This window comes from Typopeltis vanoorti, chromosome 23, assembly GCF_054136105.1.
Source record: "Typopeltis vanoorti isolate ZY-2024b chromosome 23, IOZ_Tvanoo_1.0, whole genome shotgun sequence".
NCBI lineage: Eukaryota > Metazoa > Arthropoda > Arachnida > Uropygi > Thelyphonidae > Typopeltis > Typopeltis vanoorti.
Window position 1 is genome coordinate 66,545,285 of NC_143571.1, and position 20,442 is coordinate 66,565,726.

Genomic DNA, 20,442 nt, shown 5'->3' on the forward strand with positions numbered 1-20,442 from the left:
TTCTACTGAGTGTTCCTGGTAAGATTTACTAGTATACTTGAGAAACGGTTGAGAAGAATTGTGCTTGGTGAAGAACAAGTTGGATTCAGGCCAAATATAGGCTGTCAGAATGAGATCTTCACTTTACGACAAATAGTTGAGAAAGCATGAGTATATAACAAAGACCTGTATTTAAGTTTTGTCGATCTGGAAAAGGCATATGACAAGGTGCCAAGAGAGAAGCTATTCAATATGCTACAGTTATATGGTGTCAATGGGGCATTATATGAAGCAATACTTAGTCTTTATTTGAGTTGTAAGTCAGCAGTTAGAATTGAAGGAAGTACAGGAAGATGGTTTAATGTTAAATCTGGTGTGAGACAAGGATGTACATTATCCCCTCTGTTATTCATTATCTATATGGATCACATTGTGAAGGAAAGTGGTATTAAACATGATATCAGAATTGGAGATGTTAATGTCAGCTCTTCGCTTTATGCGGACGATGTTATACTTCTAAATAAATCTGCTGCAAGTTTGCAAGCTTTCCAGACTAAATTGAATAACTGTTGTAATAGATATGGTATGAAGGTCAGCAATAAAAAGACAAATTAGAATCGTTGAAAATGTCAGCTGCGTTGTGAACGGAGAACCTGTGGAACAAGTAAAACATTTTAGCTACTTAGGCACGATTTTTAGCGAAGATGGTAAATTAAATATGGAAATAGACAACAGAATCAACAAATCTGGTATAGGAATTCAATTAAATAAATTCATATGGAATATGAGAGAAATTAGTTGGAACACTAAATTAGCTATATACAAGACAGTGTTCCAACTAGTTTTAACTTATGGATCTGAGAGCTTAGTCAGAAGTAAAACACTTGACCAAAGACTAGAGACCGCAGATATGAGAGGCCTGAGAAAGATTAGGGGTGTGAACAGATGGCATCGATGGCAATATCATATTAAAAACGAATCTATTAGAAAAGAACTTGACATTGTCAGCATCCAGGAATGCGTCAGCAGAGCTGATCTCAGGTGGTATGGTCACTTAAACAGAAAGGGCGAGGAAAGATTAGCAAAACTAGTCTTCTCTGCCAGGTTGACAGGAAAAAGACCCAGAGGAAGACCAGGATATAGGTGGATTGATAAGGTACAATGTGCTTTAGACGATATAAATATAAGATCTGATAATGTTGGAGTCTTGACAAGTAACAGACTGATTTGGAGGAAAATTGTAGAAAGGAAGTTAGTAATGATGCAAATTTTTCATGTAGTACTGTCATATCCTGTACACCCCTTGAGGGTACATGTCAGGAAATTGATGATGATGTGTTTATCTGATAGGCAGAAAAGATAGAATATGGTAAAGTCATTAAGTTACTAAATGGATGTTATAGAGCAGATGCTGCTAAAGAAAATTTTTGAGTACTACTAGATGGGAAAGAGAAAGTGGTCATCCCTAGAAGTTGCATAAGTGTGTAATTGGCAAGGTGTGAGGACTAGATTTTATGCTTGGGAGAGTGTTGAGTTGATATAATGGGTTGCTAGATGAAGTTTTGATTGCTGTGCTGTCAGATGAGTTTAAAAAGAGTTATGATAGGCTTCACGGAGATACCTGTGTAATAATAATAAAATGTCTTGTATTTTATAACCACCTGGCCTGATTGGCTGAGTGGTTAGCGTATCTATTCTCCAGCCAGAAGGCTGCTGGTTCTAATCCCACTATGGGCATGGATGTTTGTGATTGTCTGTGATAATACTAGTGGTGGTAAATGGCATTGGTGTAGATGATGATGGTAATTGCGGTTCGTTGTAGTTAGTGAATTTGAGTGGTGGAGGCAGGGAGTTGTAGAGTAGATGCCCTCCCTTGATGAGTCTTGGACTCCCTGGAGCTCTCAAATAATAATTATAATAATATATAGAGTGCAGAATATAATTTTGAAATTACAAAAAAAAAGTTTAAAACTGAAATGTGTTTCATAAAACATTAAGCATTTTAATGAGCACATTTAATGATATAATATATACTTCTGTTTATACTCAAGGACTCACTTTAGTGAGTACAGAGTGACAAACCCAAGGTTCCTGATGCTGGACCATTAATTTCATGTAATATACATCTGTTATATTATCTGTAGACTGGTCCCTACTCTTCTTTCTTTCTTAATTTCTTGCTCCTCCCCCCCCCCCCCCCAATAATTTCTATTTTACTTTTCTTCATCCCTTGCAGTTTGTTACCTAGTAGGCTAAAGAAATACAGGAGAAGACAATGGCAAACCACTTCTGTATATATTTTGCCAAGAAAATCTTATGAACAGAGGCTTAAGTTATTGTGATATAGTGCTGGAAGATAGGACACTGGTTGAAAGGCACTGAAATGGCTACTGGGGAAGAGCAGAGAGGAACTTCCAACAAAGTTAACAAGAATGATAAAGCTGAATCAAAGCCTTTTGGAAGTTCAACTTCTGACAGAGTTAATCTCAGAAGAAGATATCTCTGCTTTACTGATTTACTTAAAATAGGAACATGGAATGTAAGACGCATGTATCAAGGAAAACTGGAACTGGTGAAGAAAGAAATGAGAACTTGAATTAAGATGTTAGGAATCACTGAACTGAGATGGACAGTAATGGGCCACTTTGATAATGATTTCATCGTGTATTACTCTGGGCATGAAAACCTTTGAAGAAATGGAGTAGCATTCATAGTTAGAAGAGAATACAGAAAATACATTTTGGGTTACAATTTGGTGTCCAGTAGAATAATTGTAATCAGAATAAAGGCATACCCAGTGAATGTTACACTCATACAGATATATGCATCCATTACAGATTCAAGTGAAGATGAGGTAGAAGAGTTTTATAGCAGCTTGCAACAAGTAGTATACAGTATTGATAAAACAGATTTTCTCTTGATATTTTCTCTTGATATGCAAAAGTGGGTGAAAAAGAACCAGGCATCACTGGAAAATTTGGTTTAGGTTAGTTAAGTGAGGAATGAAGCAGGAGAAAGGATATTGGAGTTTTGTGTTGAGAATAGCTGCTTTATTGCAAACACTTGCTTTCAACAACATAAAAGAAAATTGTACACATGGACTTCACCTAATGGAGAATACAGAAATCAGATAGATTATATTATTGCCAGCAGATGGTGGAAGAGTGCTATTCAAGCAACAAAAACACTACCTTGTGTAGACTGTGGGACAGATCATAAATTATTGATAGCTGAAATTAAATTGAAATTAAGGGCTAAGAAGAAACCAAAGGACAGTATCAGATTTGATTTAAATTCTATAAATGAAGCATTTAAAGTAGAAGTCAGATAGAAATTAAAAAGTTTGGAGAAAACAGGAAGAGAATTAGAAGAACAATGGGAAAAAAACAAAATGTACAGTCATAGAAGTAGCAACGAAGACTGAGTAAAGCAATAAGAAAGAAAGATTGTAAATGGTTGTCAGAAGAAGCTATTCAAATAGCAGAGGAAAGAAGAAAAATTAAACTTCAGAGAAACAAAGAAAGGGTTGGAGAACTTAGTGCAGATTTCCAAAGACAGGCTAGAAAAGATAAGGAAAAGCATCTAAACAAAAGGTGCAAGGAAATTGAAGAAAGCAATATGGTTAGAGCAAAACATCTGTATAGGAAAATAAATGATGATACAGGGAAGTTTATACCTAGATTCTTCAAGTGTCACCCCCCCCCCTCCAGAAGAGGTTGGCAACCATGTCACGGAACTTTTTTCTTTCTTTTGCTTCTCTGGAACATTTATGGTAATTCAAGCCAGTCTAGTTCTTAATGTCTTCGAACCACATTCTCCTGGGTCTGCCTCCCCTTCTTTTTCCATCCAGTTGTCTAATTCCTAGATTAGGAGTGGTAAAAAGTAATTCAGGTAAATATCTGATGGAAAAAGCAGTGAAAAAAAGATGGAAAGAGTATGTAGAGGATTTGTACAAGGAAGATAATATTGAAGGAGAATTTGAAAAGAGAGAATTTATTGAGGAAGCCATGATAATGAAAAGTAAAGTAATATAAGCAATGGAACAGATGCCAAAAGGAAAAGCTCCTGGAGCTGATGGTGTGTCAGTGGAATTATTGAGAGCAGCTGGGGATGAAGTAGTGAATATATTGGCTGAAATTTATCAAACAGGTTTGGAAGAAAATATACTGGCCTAGAGATTGGAAAACATCGGTATTCATCCCAGTTCCAAAAAAAATCAATTCCCAGAGATTGTGAGAATTATAGAACTATCACTTAATTTTACATGCAAGTAAAATTATGCTTAACACGTTCGCTGCCACGCTACTTCGGCATAGTCTGTTCCCGTATGCCAAGCAATTTCACTTCTTCAAGGTCAGTATGGTAATCTCGTTGCCGGCGGTAAGCGTCATACGAGTATACTCGTAGTTGGCTTGTGCAGAGCATATACTATCTATGAGAATACACAGTTTTGATGCTAGCTCCACAAGCCAAGCATTTTCACTTCTTCAAGGTCAGTACAGTAATAAGGTAAGCGTCATACGAGTATACTCGTAGCTGGCTTGTGGCTGGTTTACCAACTACGAGTATACTGTAGTTGGCAGCGAACGTGTTAAAGTGATCCAACAAAGGTTGGAGCCATATGTGAATAGAGAAATGCCACAAGAAGAGTCAGGGGTGTTTGGAGAGGTAGAGGAACTACAGACCAAATAGCAAATATGAGATGGATTATGCAAAAAAGAGAATTTCAGAAGGAAGTATTCATCTGTTTTATTGATTATAAGAAAGCTTTTGATTGCATGGATCACAACAGATTGTAATGCGATCTATGGGAATACTTAAACATCTAATTCTCTTGATAAGAGAGCTATATGACAAACAAAAAGCTTCATTAAAAACAGTCTTCAGAGAAACAGACAGTGTTCGAGTGGGAAAAGGGGTGTGACAGGGTTGTATACTGTTGCTCCACCTTGTTAATATTTATAGTGGATAGATTATGAGAATGGTTGATTTAGACAAAGATCCAGCTGGAATTAAGATTGGTGGCAGAAAAATAAATTATTTAAGATTTGCAGATGATACAACCCTCATAGCAGGAAACTAAGAAAGATCTGGAGCAGTTGATTCTATTGATTAAGACAGAAAGTAACAAAGCCAAACTTAATTTAAACATCAGCAAAACAAAAGTGATGGCTTTGGGCAATTTAAATGAATTTATAGTTAGAGGGAGATAAAATAGAAATCATTGAAAGGTATGATTTACTGATGTCTAGAATCAGAAATGATGGTAAATATGAAGGTGAAATTAAAAGAAGGGAAAAAAAGCAATGTTCAACCTATCAAAAATTATAAAAGATAGAGGTGTGAGTGAGGCGACGAAAGTTAGAATCTCATGGACTGAATGCAAGAATGAGAAATAAGGTTTTAGAGAATATAAAGACAGAATGCTCATCAGAGGCGATGTATTTTGGTCATATTATGCGAGCTGATTAATCATTGGAGAAGGCTGTTATGTTGGGGAAGATTGAGGGAATGAGAAGAAAAGGAAGACCACAAAAGAGTTGGATGGACAACATAAAAGAACTTACCAACTTGAACTTACATTTATTGAAAGAAAGGACAATAGACCGAGTGGAATGGAGAGCCTTTGTTCACAGGATCACCAAGAGTCGAAAATGACTGGATGGTATATAACAACAACATGTACTTCTGTCACCCCAGTTAAATTCATTATCACTTGTTTTCTATTGAACACTAAAAGGTACTGATCTTTGTGATTTGGTTGATCATTAAATACTTTTTGTATAATTTAAAAGATGATAGTTATTATCAGCATCATAAAATTAATGAATACATAGAATTTAATATTCTGTCATACATCTTCATGCACTTGTTCTATTCAAAATTGTTATAAAACAGTAGATAAAAAAATAAAGCACTGGAAATCCAGATGATTGAAATTCATGGCATTTGTCATTCAGTAATTTGATAGGATTCTGGATTTCATATACATAAGCATAATTTAAACAGTATCAAATATACAAGAATATAGATTAACGTAGGAGAATATAGTAGTACAGTGTCTATTAGTAGTTCACTATGTATTATAATATGTACAGCTTTTAATTTTTCAAATTTAATATTTTTTTTTAACTTTATCTCTTTAGGTTATTGTGCTCTCAGTTGGTGCTAACAACCATGACCATAGTGCTCAACAAATAGCAGAAGGGATCGAAACATGTGTCAAAGCCATTTCAGAAAGGCAGTCAACTGCATCAATTGTTGTTGTGGTATGCTATATTTATTTTACTAGGAATATTTTAAAATAAAACTTACCAATTTTTAGCAGAAAGTAATTTCCCTGAAGATCTTTAGTGGTTACAGGAAATTGAAATTTGCCATTCTTATTACTTCTCATCCTATCTGTAGTCTTTTTTTATAAAAATCCCATCTGGAAAGGTAAAGACTTTGTAATACATTACAAAGATGTGCAGAAGATATGAGTGTGTTTATCTGTCTTTTCCTTGTCATTATACCAGAGTTGACCTGCCTGAGTTGTTAATATCACAGATTTGGATCTGGGAATTATAAGTTAAGAGATTGAGTGAGAGACAAAAAAATTTTTTTAAAAATCTTGATTTACAAATAATTAATATTAACATAGATTTATGGTATTGCCTTAACAGCGTAAAATGTTTGTTTTGCAAGCGCTATATAACAAATTTGCATTATATTATATTTAATATAACTCTCACTTTTTCCCCCAAAATGAAAGTTAAAAAATCATGGTGTGAGATATATGTGGCAATTTTTGAAAACTAAAGTTTTTTAGGCAAAAATTGAATTGATGTTTATAATTAAATCCTCAGTATTCATTATAATTTATAATTGCTCACACATTATTTATAAAATGAATACATTTAAATTTTAATTATCAGAGTTATTTATCTGATTGACTGCTCACCTTCATCATGCAATATATTTGAATATTTACCGACAATGCTTCTGTAATTAACTTAAAACACAGTTCATTCTTGCTTGTCCTTTTATCATTTCAGAATCATAAGTTCTTTGAGTTTATCATAACTTTGAGTTTAAAACAGCACGGTAACTTGAATGTTTCTCCATATTTCAAGTAAAAATTATCAGTAATTTTACAAGACTTGAGATACATAATAAACAGTCCTTCATGAATGACTAATGAGAAGTGAAAGCAGAGCGTGAAATGGACAGCAATGGTAGGCTGGTAGAGATAGTGCAGCTGTGAAGACATGCATATGATTGGTGCAGTATTAACAAAAGGTTGCGTGACTCAATGACAAAGGCAAGTCGACAATGGTTGAGTTGAAATGCTGATTCTCTTCAACCGAATCCCAAAATATCTGAAACTTCCATAACAACATTCACTATAATTTCTTAGTGTTAGCATGTTTACATTGAGGTGGCATTTTGCCCGCTTATTGTTTCAACAGGACTTCTCATTACCTTTTGTGTACTGCCGCTATGTTGCATGAGCAAGCTCAGATGACACAAAGTTTCAACCCTTTAGTTGAATTTTATTGCTACTTGCTTGTATGCCACTTCCACGTCAGGTTGGCGGGCAGACTCACACCATTATCAGCATGCTAGTTACAATCCGTGGTAGAATTTTAACTAATTAGCCTTTGTGATCTGTCTTAATGATGTTGAAAATTTCAAATGCAATCAAAACAAACACTTATTTCATGTAAATAAAAATTTGGACAATAGTTTTTAGTTAGATACTGTGTTTGGCAGTACAACATACGATTTTGCTTGAGACTATACAGCATAGTTTTCTGTGGGAGGATCATGTGATTCATTAGTTAGTGCCATTTTTATCCAGTGTTTCTAATTGCACTTTGTTGACAAATACATTACACAGACTGCAAATGTCTCTGTACCTTATTCAGTGATACAATAAAACTACTTGTTTTTCTTGCATCTGCAGTATAGTGGCTGTTTGGGAGGGTGTGTTGTTTACTGTGGCGAGTGAGTACTATCATCCCAATGTGAATGTGTTTATACTCTTTTTCTTGTTTTTACAAGAAAATAATTTGTGCACAACTTTTCTTTAAAAAGAATGTATTCTTCTCTCATATATTTTGCATAATATCACTTCCTTTCGTATTTCCTTCAAATATGAAGATCATTAAAGTTCCCTTTTTCCTTCTGGAAACTTCCTTATCCTTAAAAAATACAAAAATAATTGATCTCTTTTGGGTTTACAGTGCTTAACTAGAATTTGATTGCTGCATGATGTATCAAATGGAACTCTGTTGCTTCAGGAGAAACTATATACAATGGTACCTTGGTTTGCGAGCATAATTCGTTCCGGAAACGTGCTTGTAATCCAAAGCACTCGTATATCAAAGCGAATTTCCCCATAAGAAATAATGGAAACTCAGATGATTCGTTCCAAAACTCAAAAATATTCATATAAAAATGATTAATACAAAATACATATACCTTCGTATACCTTATACAGTACTGTATATGTATACCTTTTTATATTTTTATTATTTAAATGTAATATACATAAAGTAATCGAATTTATTAATTACATTACAATTACATATTACAGTAATTGTATTGGGTAGGACTCCTTTCATTGTCACTAACGGAATCTCTGCTATCTGTTGACTCTTTTTCTTTTTGTGCGACTTTAACAAGGAACCTATCTAATGACACTTGCTTTTGCCTCCTTTTGAGGATTTCATGAAAATATGACATTGCATTGTCGTTAAACAGATTCATCGCTCGCACTGCCACAGCCTTACTCGGGTGGTGCTTTTCTACAAAATTTTGCACTGTTTCCCACATTTTACACACCTCCCTAATCTCATGTGAAGAGAAGGATGTCTCCGTCTTTTTCTCCTCCTCCTCTGACAAGATCTCCTCCATAACCTCTTGCTGTTGCTCGCGATGCAGCTCCATCAGTTCGTTGTTGGTAAACTCCTGGCCATGTTCCTCCACTAGCTCTTGAATGTCATCCTCATTCACCTCCAGTCCCATGGTCTTCCCCAAGGACACAACTTCATCGACAACTGGCAGCTCCTGTTCATGAGCAAACCCCTCGACGCAATCAGACCACAGTTTTCTCCAAGCAGAATTAAGGGTTCTCTTGGTGACCCCATCCCAGGCTTTATCGATGATCTTGACGCAGTTTACGATGGGGAAATGATTTTTCCAAAACTCTCGGAGGGTAAGGTTAGTTCCTTCGGTCACCTTGAACATCGCTGAAATAGTGCCTTGGTGTCAAGCTTTTTAAAATTAGAAATGACCTGCTGATTCATGGGCTGGAGTAGTGTTTGGAAGAAGGAACTTGACCTTAATGAACTAATTCTTCCAATAAGTCGTCCTCGAGGCCTGGAGGATGAGCAGGAGCATTATCCATAACCAGCAAGACTTTAAGTGGCAATTTTTTTTCTAAAAGGTATTTCTTCACTGCAGGACCGAAGACCTCATTAATCCACTCAACGAACAAGATACGAGTGACCCAAGCCTTGCTGTTGGACCTCCACGTAATGTTTAACTGGCTCTTCTGCACCTTGCATTTCTTGAAGGCTCATGGATTCTCAGAATGATACACGAGCAGGGGCTTGACTTTGAAATCACCACTTGCATTAGCACACAGCAAGAGGGCGAGACGGTCTTTCATGGGCTTGTGACCAAGCATTGCATTCTCTTCTGCTGTAATATAGGTCCTCTTTGGCATCTTTTCCCAAAAAAGCCCCGTCTCATCGCAATTAAAAACTTGCTGTGGCAGGTAATACTCGGAAACCATGAGCTTCTGGAACTTGGCAACGAACGCCTCAGCTACCTTCGCATCCGAACTCGCAGTCTCTCCGTGCCTCACAACACTATGGATGCCACTTCTCCTCTTAAAGTTATCAAACCATCCCCTGCTCGCCTTGAGGCCTTCTTCGTTTTCTGTAGACGTACCTAGCAGTTTACTTAAGAGGTCGGCATACAAGGCCTATGCCTTCTCACAGATCAAGTTCTCGGTCACAGTATCACCTGCTAGTTGCTTGTTTATCCACACCAAAAGCAACTTTTCTACATCTTCCAGAATATGGGGCCATTGCTTTGATACTCTCGTGACTTTTTTTGCTACATCTATCTAGCCCCCTTAGTTCTTCTTTAATAATGGGCAAATCGTTGACGTAGACTTCTTATAAAATCTTGCGACAGTGGCCACTTGCATACTTTGTTTGTGCTTCCCGATGATTTCCTTCTTAACTTCCACCCTAATCATCTCCTTCTTCTCACCACCTTCCTTTTCAACCCTTTTCTTCATTGGGGCCATTGTCGTAGTACAGTTAATAAAGAACGGTCACTACATTTGGACAAAATAAAAAAAATGCTTTACGCAGCACACACACGTGGTCACAACGCTAGCATGAATGTTGACTACGAATGAGGTATGCCAACTGAGACCGAGCATGCGAGACGATTACCCACAAGCCCAAGTGGCTTGTGATCATGTGACGCTCGATAGACAAAGCGTATAGGCAATATTACATTGCAAGACCTCGCTCGTTTATCAAGTTAAAATTTATTTAAAAATTTTGCTCATCTTGCAAAACACTCGCAGACCAAGTTACTCGTAATCCAAGGTACCACTGTATTACTTTTATTTATGCCACAACTTAATTCATCCGTTAATTTTGGAATAACTGTTTGTTTTCCTCATAACACTTGTCCACCTTTTTTTGCTTAAGAGGGGGTGGGGGGGGGATTATGAGCCTGCAAGATTTTAGGTAACCAGTGGTGTACTCCCAGGGATCAATCCTTGAACCATTGTTATTGTTCTTTGTTAGTGATATTGAGAATGACTTAACACTAATGATGATGCTAAAATATGATATTGAGAAGGATTTAACATTAATGATAATGTGAATGATAACCAGAATGATATTTTGAATATGCTAAGCATATTCAAATCATTCTGGGCACGTGAGAATTTGCTTTGTTAGTGATATTGAGAAGGATTTAACACTAATGATGCTAAGATATTGAGAAGGATTTAACACTAATGATGATGATGCTAAGATATTGAGAAGGATTTAACACTAATGATGATGCTAAAATATGATATTGAGAAGGATTTAACATTAATGATGATGCTAAAATATGCAAGGTAATCAGGAATGCGACTGAACTTGCAGAATGATTTGAATATTATGCTAGAATTGTGGGCACGTGAAAATGGCTATCAGTTCAGTGTTAGTAAATATAAAGTAATGCACTTTGGTATGATGAAATATCCAATGGCATATTATATTGGGAGGATTATGCTAGAAGAAACTAATCAGGCCAGGGATCTTGGAATTTTAGTGGATAGTGGAGGGATATTTTGCTTAGATAACTTATAGAAATTCAGAAAAAATTAACTTTTTTAAAAAAAATTGTTTCAAGTTTTGATATAACTAGTCAACTGAATCATAACATTATCTTTTCTTTAAATTAGAAGTTGTTTCCTTGTGGCAAGCATAACAATCCGATAAGAGAGAAGGCAACAGAAGTAAATCGTCTCCTTTCCAAATCACTAAGGAATGTTCCCAATCTGGAACTGATTGATGTTGATCCTGGTTTTGTCCAGGGAGATGGAACTATTAGTCATCATGACATGTATGACTATGTCCATCTTACTCCTCAAGCTTACATGAAAGCCTTTAACACTCTTGCTGATCTCCTTCAACAGTTGCTTGATGAAAGATTTGAAACAGCTGAAGGTGAAGATGACAGAGATGAAGATTAAATGACTGTATTTTGAAATGGGTGACCCACTCAAATTATTTGTGATTTCTTACCAGTGGCAGGTCCACTAGAAGCAAAGAACTGCAGCACATATATGTTGTGTGAAGGCTTCTCAGCACAGGAAGTATAATTTATTTTATATATGTACTTTCATTTTATAATATTTTTTTAATGGTAAGAGACATAAGAAAGAAAAATGTAGATAGTTGATGAAAATAAGGTATGTTTTTCATTTATGTAAAACCTTGATTTGAAAGGATTTCTAAATAAAAGCTTTGATCTGGGACCAAACCAGATAAAAAGTATCTATTACATTTACAGGTAATTAAACAATCAAAGTATATTTATTCCTTGTATTGCTAAGAACTTTTTATAACAAAACAATACAGAATAAAAAATTATATATATATATATATATATATATATATATATATATTTGTTATCATTTAATCTAGATTTTGATCCATGTTAACCTTATGAATAATGGAAGATTTAATTAAATGCTGTTGTTTATTTTTGGAGATTTTGAAGAGTCAAAAAACATCTGCATAATATGTTTACTTAAAATTTTATATTATGTAGACTGGGTGAAACATTTGGGAACTAACAGATGCCTACAAAAGATATCAGGGTTAGAAGAGAGGAAAAATGGACAAATTTATTATTTTTGTATAAATTATAATTTATTCATAGGAGATTAGACTAATGTTTTTTGTATTGTGATGAGTTCAGACAATATAATTTCCATCTTGCTCTTCTCATTGCCTAAACCAAAGAATTTTTGGAAGTTTTGCATGGGTCTTCCTAATGTCTCTTCAGGATGTTTATTAATGGTGTCACGTTGCATGAACCAGTACAATGATGCACGTATATTTTATATTGCTTATATAAAATTATCGATGAGTGAAGCATGTAAAATGTTTCATTACTCATTACTTGTGCTAGTAATTTGAAATAAGACATATATAACATTACATTAAGTGCATCACAAATATGAAGTATTCATAGGAAGTTGGTTATTATATACACCTAATAGTTGCATATCAGAAACGATAGTATCTGTTTTGCTATCACATCTTTTGCAGTGTAGAAATTCCACACATCCTTTTAATAATAAGGGAATGTGCAATATTCAGTTTTCTTTGGAAAAATGGACCAACTTTCTGTGACCCCTTCAATTTTTTACGATTTTGAGAGGTGCATATATTTTACTTTTCTTAATAAAAATGTCTTTAGAATTTAGCATTTATATAAATTCTATGGAATATATTATAACCTCTGTAACGATACACAAAATAAAATGATACACAAATTATAAACAGCAGTAATTCACCATAATTTAGATTTCTTTTACATAAAAAAAATACACCAAAAGTTTTTAGTTTTCATCTTTTGTACATTAAATTTTTCTTTAATTCTGTGCTTATAGTTGGCTTTAATCTTTAGAACGTGTAATAATCAGAATCCTTGCTTTCAGTCTGTATTTGTTATTAGTTGGGACTTGTGAAATGAAAAATTGTATTTAAAGAAGTTGATTTTTTTGCTCTGTTTCTTTCCTTTATCATTATCCATCCCAAACAATTAGTTCTATGTTGCAGGCAGTGTATATACAGCAATCTTGGGCAGCCTGATAAATGTGCTTCTAGTGGTTTACTGGCATTTTGAATTTTTTTTTTTTTTTGTAATGAAATTACTACAGTATTATTTTCTTAAAGTCAGTGGCTATTACTGCATTTCTTTTAAATCATTATTTGATAATATAATAATAAATTAATAATCAGTTGATTTAATTCATTACTGTTATCCTTTGTACTTTTATATTGTGAGTATCTCACTTTACACAGGTGATGAGTAATTTAAAGTAATCTTTTCTGTTAATAATTATGCTTAATGATGACTGCTCTTCTTGTAAGATATGCTATTTGTAGACTTCAAAAGTTGTTTTATTTATTGAATGATTTATGTAAACATTTTTGAGCGAGTCAGATGTGAAAAAAAAAAATCACAACAGTGTTGTAACAAAGAAAAACACATTCTTTTTATGTTAAAAAGGCATATTTATTTTTCACATTTAAAATCTAGTAGTAGAGATGTTATTGAAAGAGCATTTATGAATTTGGGAGTGCTTATCGACTTTAATTTTTTCACATTTGAAGGCAAAATTAGCTTTGCTGCCATACTCTTCCACCTAACCACCCACCCACCATTTGCATTATAACTTTACTATATGCATAATTTTAATACTGGTAATGAAAAATATATTCCTATACAAACACACAGTGGCCATTTTATTAGGTATCCCTATCTTAACTGCAAGAAACATCCACTTTAGCTCACTCTAAGAGTATCCATGTGGACCAAATTTCATTCACTTGCTCGGTGATTGGACTGTTGGCAATATCCTTGTCACTAATAGTTTGTTCCATCTCATCCACAGATGCTTGATTGGAATTCAGATCAAACAAATGAACTGAGCAGTAACCATAGTGATCTTGGAACAATTTCTGAAACTGTGCCTTGTGATATAGCATATCATCCTGCTGGAAATAACTATTACTGGATTAATAAACTGTGAGCATGAATGCATATATCTGGTCAGTAACAGTGTTTATGATATTCGATATCTTCCTCTAATAATAGGGAATCGAATGTGCCAAGAAAATATTCCCCATGTTCACACCACCAGTGAGCATTGTTGCCATTTATCCCAAGTCCACTGATTCATGTTGGTGTTATTGCCATACTCTAGTCCTGCCATCTGTATGGTAAAACCAAAAAACAGAATTTGTCATATTAGGTGATCCATTTCTATTTAAGAGTATCCAATGTGTATCACTGTTTCTGTACTCGTATCTATAGGTACGTGTTTTGCTGACTCACTGAAGTTGGCCACTGCTCTTCCTTTCCTTGATGGGATCTGATGCATTCTGTAATATGCTTTTAGACTACTGTTGCATTGCTGTTTGAACCATCTTTTGATGCTGCACAGTTCTTGTAACCCTATAGCAGACTTTCATATCAAGTTCTTTTGGGCTTCAGGAATGTGATTGCTAGTGTTCATGCGCTAGATTGTTAGTTGTATGAAAAACCACAGTATAAGTAGCAGTTTCTGCATAATCAGCTGTCATGTTATGCCTAGTCCAGTTGCACTGAATTACACATGCACACAATTCCTGTACTTGTATGCCTCTGCATATATATATATATATATATATATATATATATATATATATATATATAGCTTATAACAATGCCATCTTTGAATTAGTGAATTTCATAGATGGTGGTGGTTGTGTGCAGGATGGGGTGTACCTAATACACTTGGCCACTCAGTGAAGATTGGTAGCACACATATAGGCCAGGTTGGGGGGGAAGGAAGAGGATTCATTAGGTTTAGAACAGAAACTTAAGACTCATCTGTTTCTACATCAGATATTAGTTATACTGTTTTGACATAGTTTTTGCTATTAAATTGTTATTAGTTGGCCTTGTAAACAATAATATAAAAATGCATTGAGGATTATAAATTTTTGTTTATATACACCGGGTTCTGCTTGATGTGATCATGTTAGGTTTCTGAAATTTGGTGATAGTGAGCAGCTCATGACAGAAGTGTTAAAAAAAAATAATCCCTCAGACAAATCAATTTTATTGTATATAAAATTCACTTATATCAAATTGTCACATCTCTCTCTAACAAATAATTTTAATTCTTACCAAATAGTATCTGAAATTACATTTGGCAAAATTATGCATACACACACAATTTAAATCTAACACTTGTTGCAAAACACAAATATGTTACTTGATTTACTGATTATTAGTGAGGTTTATCTTTTTGGCATTTATCACTTAAATGTTCATATTTATAGGTGAAAGCATATTAAAAATTGTAATTTTCATGGTGAAGTATTCAAGTATTACTTGTACTGATTGAGTGATGCATGCATAATACTCATACCTGTGACCATTGCAATAAAATAATATATAAATTGTAGAATATATATGTTACCAGTGCTTGTGTAACACTTCCATAATGTTCCATCCACAGAACAAAATTGTGTTTGCCAAGTAGAACTTTTTTATTGTTATTTTTCTGTGACTCTTTCCAAATTAGTTGATTTATGGTGCAGGCAGTTAGTTTTATCTCCCAGAAATTTGGCTTTTTAAGTCTGCAACTCAGAAAAATCGACTCTAGAACTAGTATTATTTTTCTCTCTCTCTCTTTCACATGCACACAATACCAGTCATAGTTAGAAATGTAATGGTAGCAGGAATGAACTCAAATATTGATGAGTGGAGACTGGCTAAAGGTAGGATTCAGAATTCTGCTTCTTTTGAATAAAAAGACAAGATTTTTCTAAAGGGAAAAAAAGTATTCTTTAAATAATTTTATATATTTCATTGTTATGTTATATTAAAATTATGAGTGAAAAAATATTAAACATGAGATGCTATTAATTTCTCTTACCAGCAACTGGCATAAATTATCAGTACACTTTATTAAAGAATTAACTCGAGTGTTTGGATCCTTTTTTTGCCAATTATTTGTTTTTTAACCTGGCATTAGTAAGATGGGGTGTCACAGACCCCAAAGATTTTAAATTGACTATAACTTTTTAACAACACGTGGCAGTGAGTCATGCCTCAGTATAGCTTCCCCTCCCATAACCCATTACTCAATGGCATAGATGACAGGCTGTTGCTCGCATGCAAGTTTAGTGTGCAGAAGTGTAAAGTGCGCTGGGGTTCACAAGACCCCACCTTGCCCAAAAGTGTGACTGTATTTACTTCCGAAATGCAAGTTGTTTTCATGTATATTCTATTAAAATATTATCATTACTGCTGTGTCTTCTATATTTTTACATACCAACTATAAGCAAATATGTTTTCTTAAATATTTAGAGGGTATTTTGAGAATAATATCTTTTTTTTTTACCAGATGAGTTACGAGCAGGGTGAACAGAGGTTATGTCAACTTATAGATGACACTTTGATAGATGAGGAGCCATTTAGTGGAGATGATGATAGTGAAATTGATTTAGAATTAGTCGGTAACCATGAGTCTGATACAGAACAAGACTATGAGGAACAATCTTCAGATGAAGAATCCACTAATATTGATTAAAAAGATATGGATTTCTATAATACACTACATTATTTGGGTGGGTCTGTGGGACCCCACCTTACCACTTTTGTTACATTTTCCCACCTCACCACAGCCGGGTTAATTTCAGTTTTGAAGTCTAGGTTTGAAAGTTGTGGGTCAGTTTTGTTGGTTAAAGATAATGTATACGATAAACCAAAACCTGCTATTTAAGAAAACTTTTATTATACTTTTTTCTTTTATTATTCCTTCTGTTCAATTTCATAATATTTTTTTTAATGAATTTACATAGTGATTTTATATAATTAATAATTATTGACCTACCATCTTTTAATGGAATAAATTATACTTTATTTGCAAGATCACAATTGAAATAGCTGCTAAGTTTTGATTAGCACTATTTCTTTAAATATTAAACAGTAGATTGGTCACATTGTGAGAGGAAAAAACTGCTTTATTCCAGAATTGGTTATGGAATTTCATAATTAATTATAATAAGCAGAACCTACTGTATTTTTTTTTTGAAATTTAAAATTAGATTATATCAGCTAAAATTCTTAACTGTTGATGTAATAATTGTTATTAATCTGACAGATAAATGTTATAGCATACCATTGTTTCATAATGAAAAATTTGAATATTTTAAAAATTTCCCCTCTGAAGAAAAATCTTGCATATATGACTGATGTTTTATATTAGTGGCTTATATAGAATATTCTTGTGGGACCTAATTTTCCTAAAAGGGTGATTTGCTTTTTACATTATTGTCTAATATGCCAATGACAAAATCTAAGACTGACAGATTAGTGGAGTACAGAAGTGCACATTCTTAAAAATTTTAGAAAACGGTTCCAAACTGTCATGGATCATTGCTGGCCTGATTGTACAGGAAAGTGCATAAAATCTGAACTTCACATCCTTTAGAAGGATGTGTGTATATTTTTATACACACACACACATCAATGACAAGTCTTTTTGATAGATTTTGTCATTGTATTACTTTTTTTTTGTTATAGCTATTAGCATATTGTAGGTAAATATTACAAATTAGATCTATCCCTTAGGAAAATTATATATATTCTGCTGACTGTGTGAGAGACAGACATACTTATTTAAAGTAATTCCTGTATAATTACTGCAGAAGAAATATTGCTTTTATACTCAATAATAAAATTAGACTGGGATATATCGGCCAAAGATTTTAATCAATTAAGCCGACTAGTTTCGCCAACAGGACTGTTGACTTCGCCTGGGAATACATAAGGTGATAAAAAAGCTTAAAACAGATCAAGAAAGAAACAAATGAGTACTAAATGTTATACAAATTCAAAAGATGTGTTACATCAAATGCATGGAGCATGTGAGATGTCAGGCATTGTTATTCAAGTGCGTTCTTTAATTTGCAGCGAAGTTGAATTCTGGTGTACTAAGTGATCTTATGAGGGTCTTCCATATGTCAGCAAGGATTATCCTTGGTTCCTGAGGCTGACATATGGAAGACCCTATGGAATGGATTACTACTGAAGTTTCAGTTACGAAAGTCTTCCTCTAAATATGGCATAGCACTTTTGTCCCATTCAATGTTGTGATTGGTATTCGAGAAATGAAGGGCTAACCCGAAATTATCTTTTCTGTTATTATTAACGTCTCCAATGTGTTCTTTTTTTCTTATTTCCAAACTTCTGGAGGTTTGTCCTACGTAATTTAAACCACATGAACAAGGGATGTTGTAAACTCTAGGATGTTTGAAGAAAGCATTGTTATCCTTTGGTGATCTTAATAAGTTGTGGACTGTCTTCATTGGTTTGAAAGTTACTCTTATTTCATATGGTTTGAGAAGTGTTGCAATCTTCTGTGAAACTGTCCCAGCATAAGCTGTTTACAACAGCCCTTGTTCATGTGGTTATTACGTAGGAGACAAACCTCCAGAAGTTTGGAAATAAGAAAAAAAACACATCGGAGATGTTAATAATAACAGAAAAGATAATTCCGGGTTAGCCCTTTATTTCTCGAATACCAGTCACAATATTGAATGGCACAAAAGTTCTATGCCATATTTAGAGGAAGACTTTTGTAACCGAAACTTCAAAGAAGCTACTGTGGTAATCCATTCAAAAAGCAGCCTCAATAGGAATCAAGGGATAATCCCTGCTGACATATGGAAGATCCTCATAAGATCACTAGTGTACACCAGAAATTAGCTTCACTGCAAATTACAGAACACACTTGCATAACGATGTCTGAAAGCACACTCTCTCTGTTTTTGATGTGACGCATCTTTTGAATTTGTATAATGTTTAGTACTCGTTTATGTTTCTTTCTTGACCTGTTTTAAGCTGTTTTTTATTATATTATGCCAGGACAACGCCAACAGCCATGTTGGTGAAACTAGTCGGCTTAATTTGTTATTAAAATCTTCGGCCAATATATCCCAATCTAATTTTATTATTGAATTAAAGTCGGTGGTTGAAAAAAATAGAATTATTGCTTTTATACCTCAGATTTATATATTTAGTTTTGCCATCGGATATATATTTTCTAGTTTAGCAACAAAGCAATTTGCAAATATATCATATAATTATATTATTAAAAAAAATTTGTCCTTATTTTTGTGAGATATGTGATCTCATTGGCTAAAGAAAAAATTTACAATTTCATTGGGTGGAATAAATAAGCACCATTTTTTGTATTAGAATGCTTTGAGTTACGTTTTTTTTTGGGGGGGGGAGGAATTTAATTTTTATCAGTTATTCTGTGTACAGTGGAATAGCCATTACTGGTCAAGTTAAAAATTCAGATCTCTTCTTCATTGGCTGAATGGTGAAGAAGTTAGTGAAATGTATTTAATTTTTTTTTTTTTTTACTAATTATTTTACAAAGTACTTGTTTAAGTAAACATTTATTCAAGAATAACTATGCTTTATTATCTATTGAATGGCCCTGTCTCCTATATATATATATAGGAAAAAGAACAAATATAAAAACACGATACACATATTTCTGGTGAGCCTCCATAGCTCAGTCATTATAGACGAAGCCCTTTGGTTAGAAAGATCTGGGTTCGATTCCCGTCAGTGACGTGAGGAACCAATGAGAATCGACTTTATCTGGTCTCTTTTGACTAAAGGTGATTTAGCTGGTCTCATACAGAGGTAGGGGTTTTTTCACCGGGAAACTCTGTTTTTTTGTCCCCCAGAACAGGCAAACCGGCTCCATGAATATGCTTCTACAGACATAGGATACCTCCAGGAATAAGGAGTAAACGACCTATTAAGTAGGATTTTGGTTCCGAATATCTACACAGTAAAATGTCAGTCTATGCATAAGCATAAATTAGGATAAGATAGACACATATTTCTATCACACATGTAGTACTGTATTGAATAGCTCATAGGTAGCTTACATAATTTAGGTAAGCTGTGCTGCAAGAACAGATAAGAGATTAGCGAACATTACTTAAAACAAGTTTGTGGTTTTTGCCCAAAGATTGTAAAACGTTCAGTTTGTTTTGCGTTCTGTTTTGCATTAGAACAGAAGATTGACAATGAATGTGAAGCTTATGGGAAAAACTTTTTTTAAAAAAAAATTTTTAATGT

General features: G+C 34.1%; 1 protein-coding gene across 2 annotated transcripts in view; it reads left to right on the forward strand.

The window, feature by feature from the left end:
• Paf-AHalpha (Platelet-activating factor acetylhydrolase alpha) overlaps nucleotides 1-12,106 on the forward strand; it is an 80,141-nt gene extending 68,035 nt beyond the window's left edge. For both annotated transcript variants that reach the window (XM_090412573.1, XM_090412572.1), the window contains 2 exons: nucleotides 6,126-6,248; nucleotides 11,450-12,106. In XM_090412573.1, the coding sequence (XP_090268699.1) occupies nucleotides 6,126-6,248; nucleotides 11,450-11,740 (414 nt within the window). In that variant the 3' untranslated portion in view covers nucleotides 11,741-12,106. The remainder of the gene's footprint in view (nucleotides 1-6,125; nucleotides 6,249-11,449) is intronic.
• Nucleotides 12,107-20,442: the final 8,336 nt, after the last annotated feature.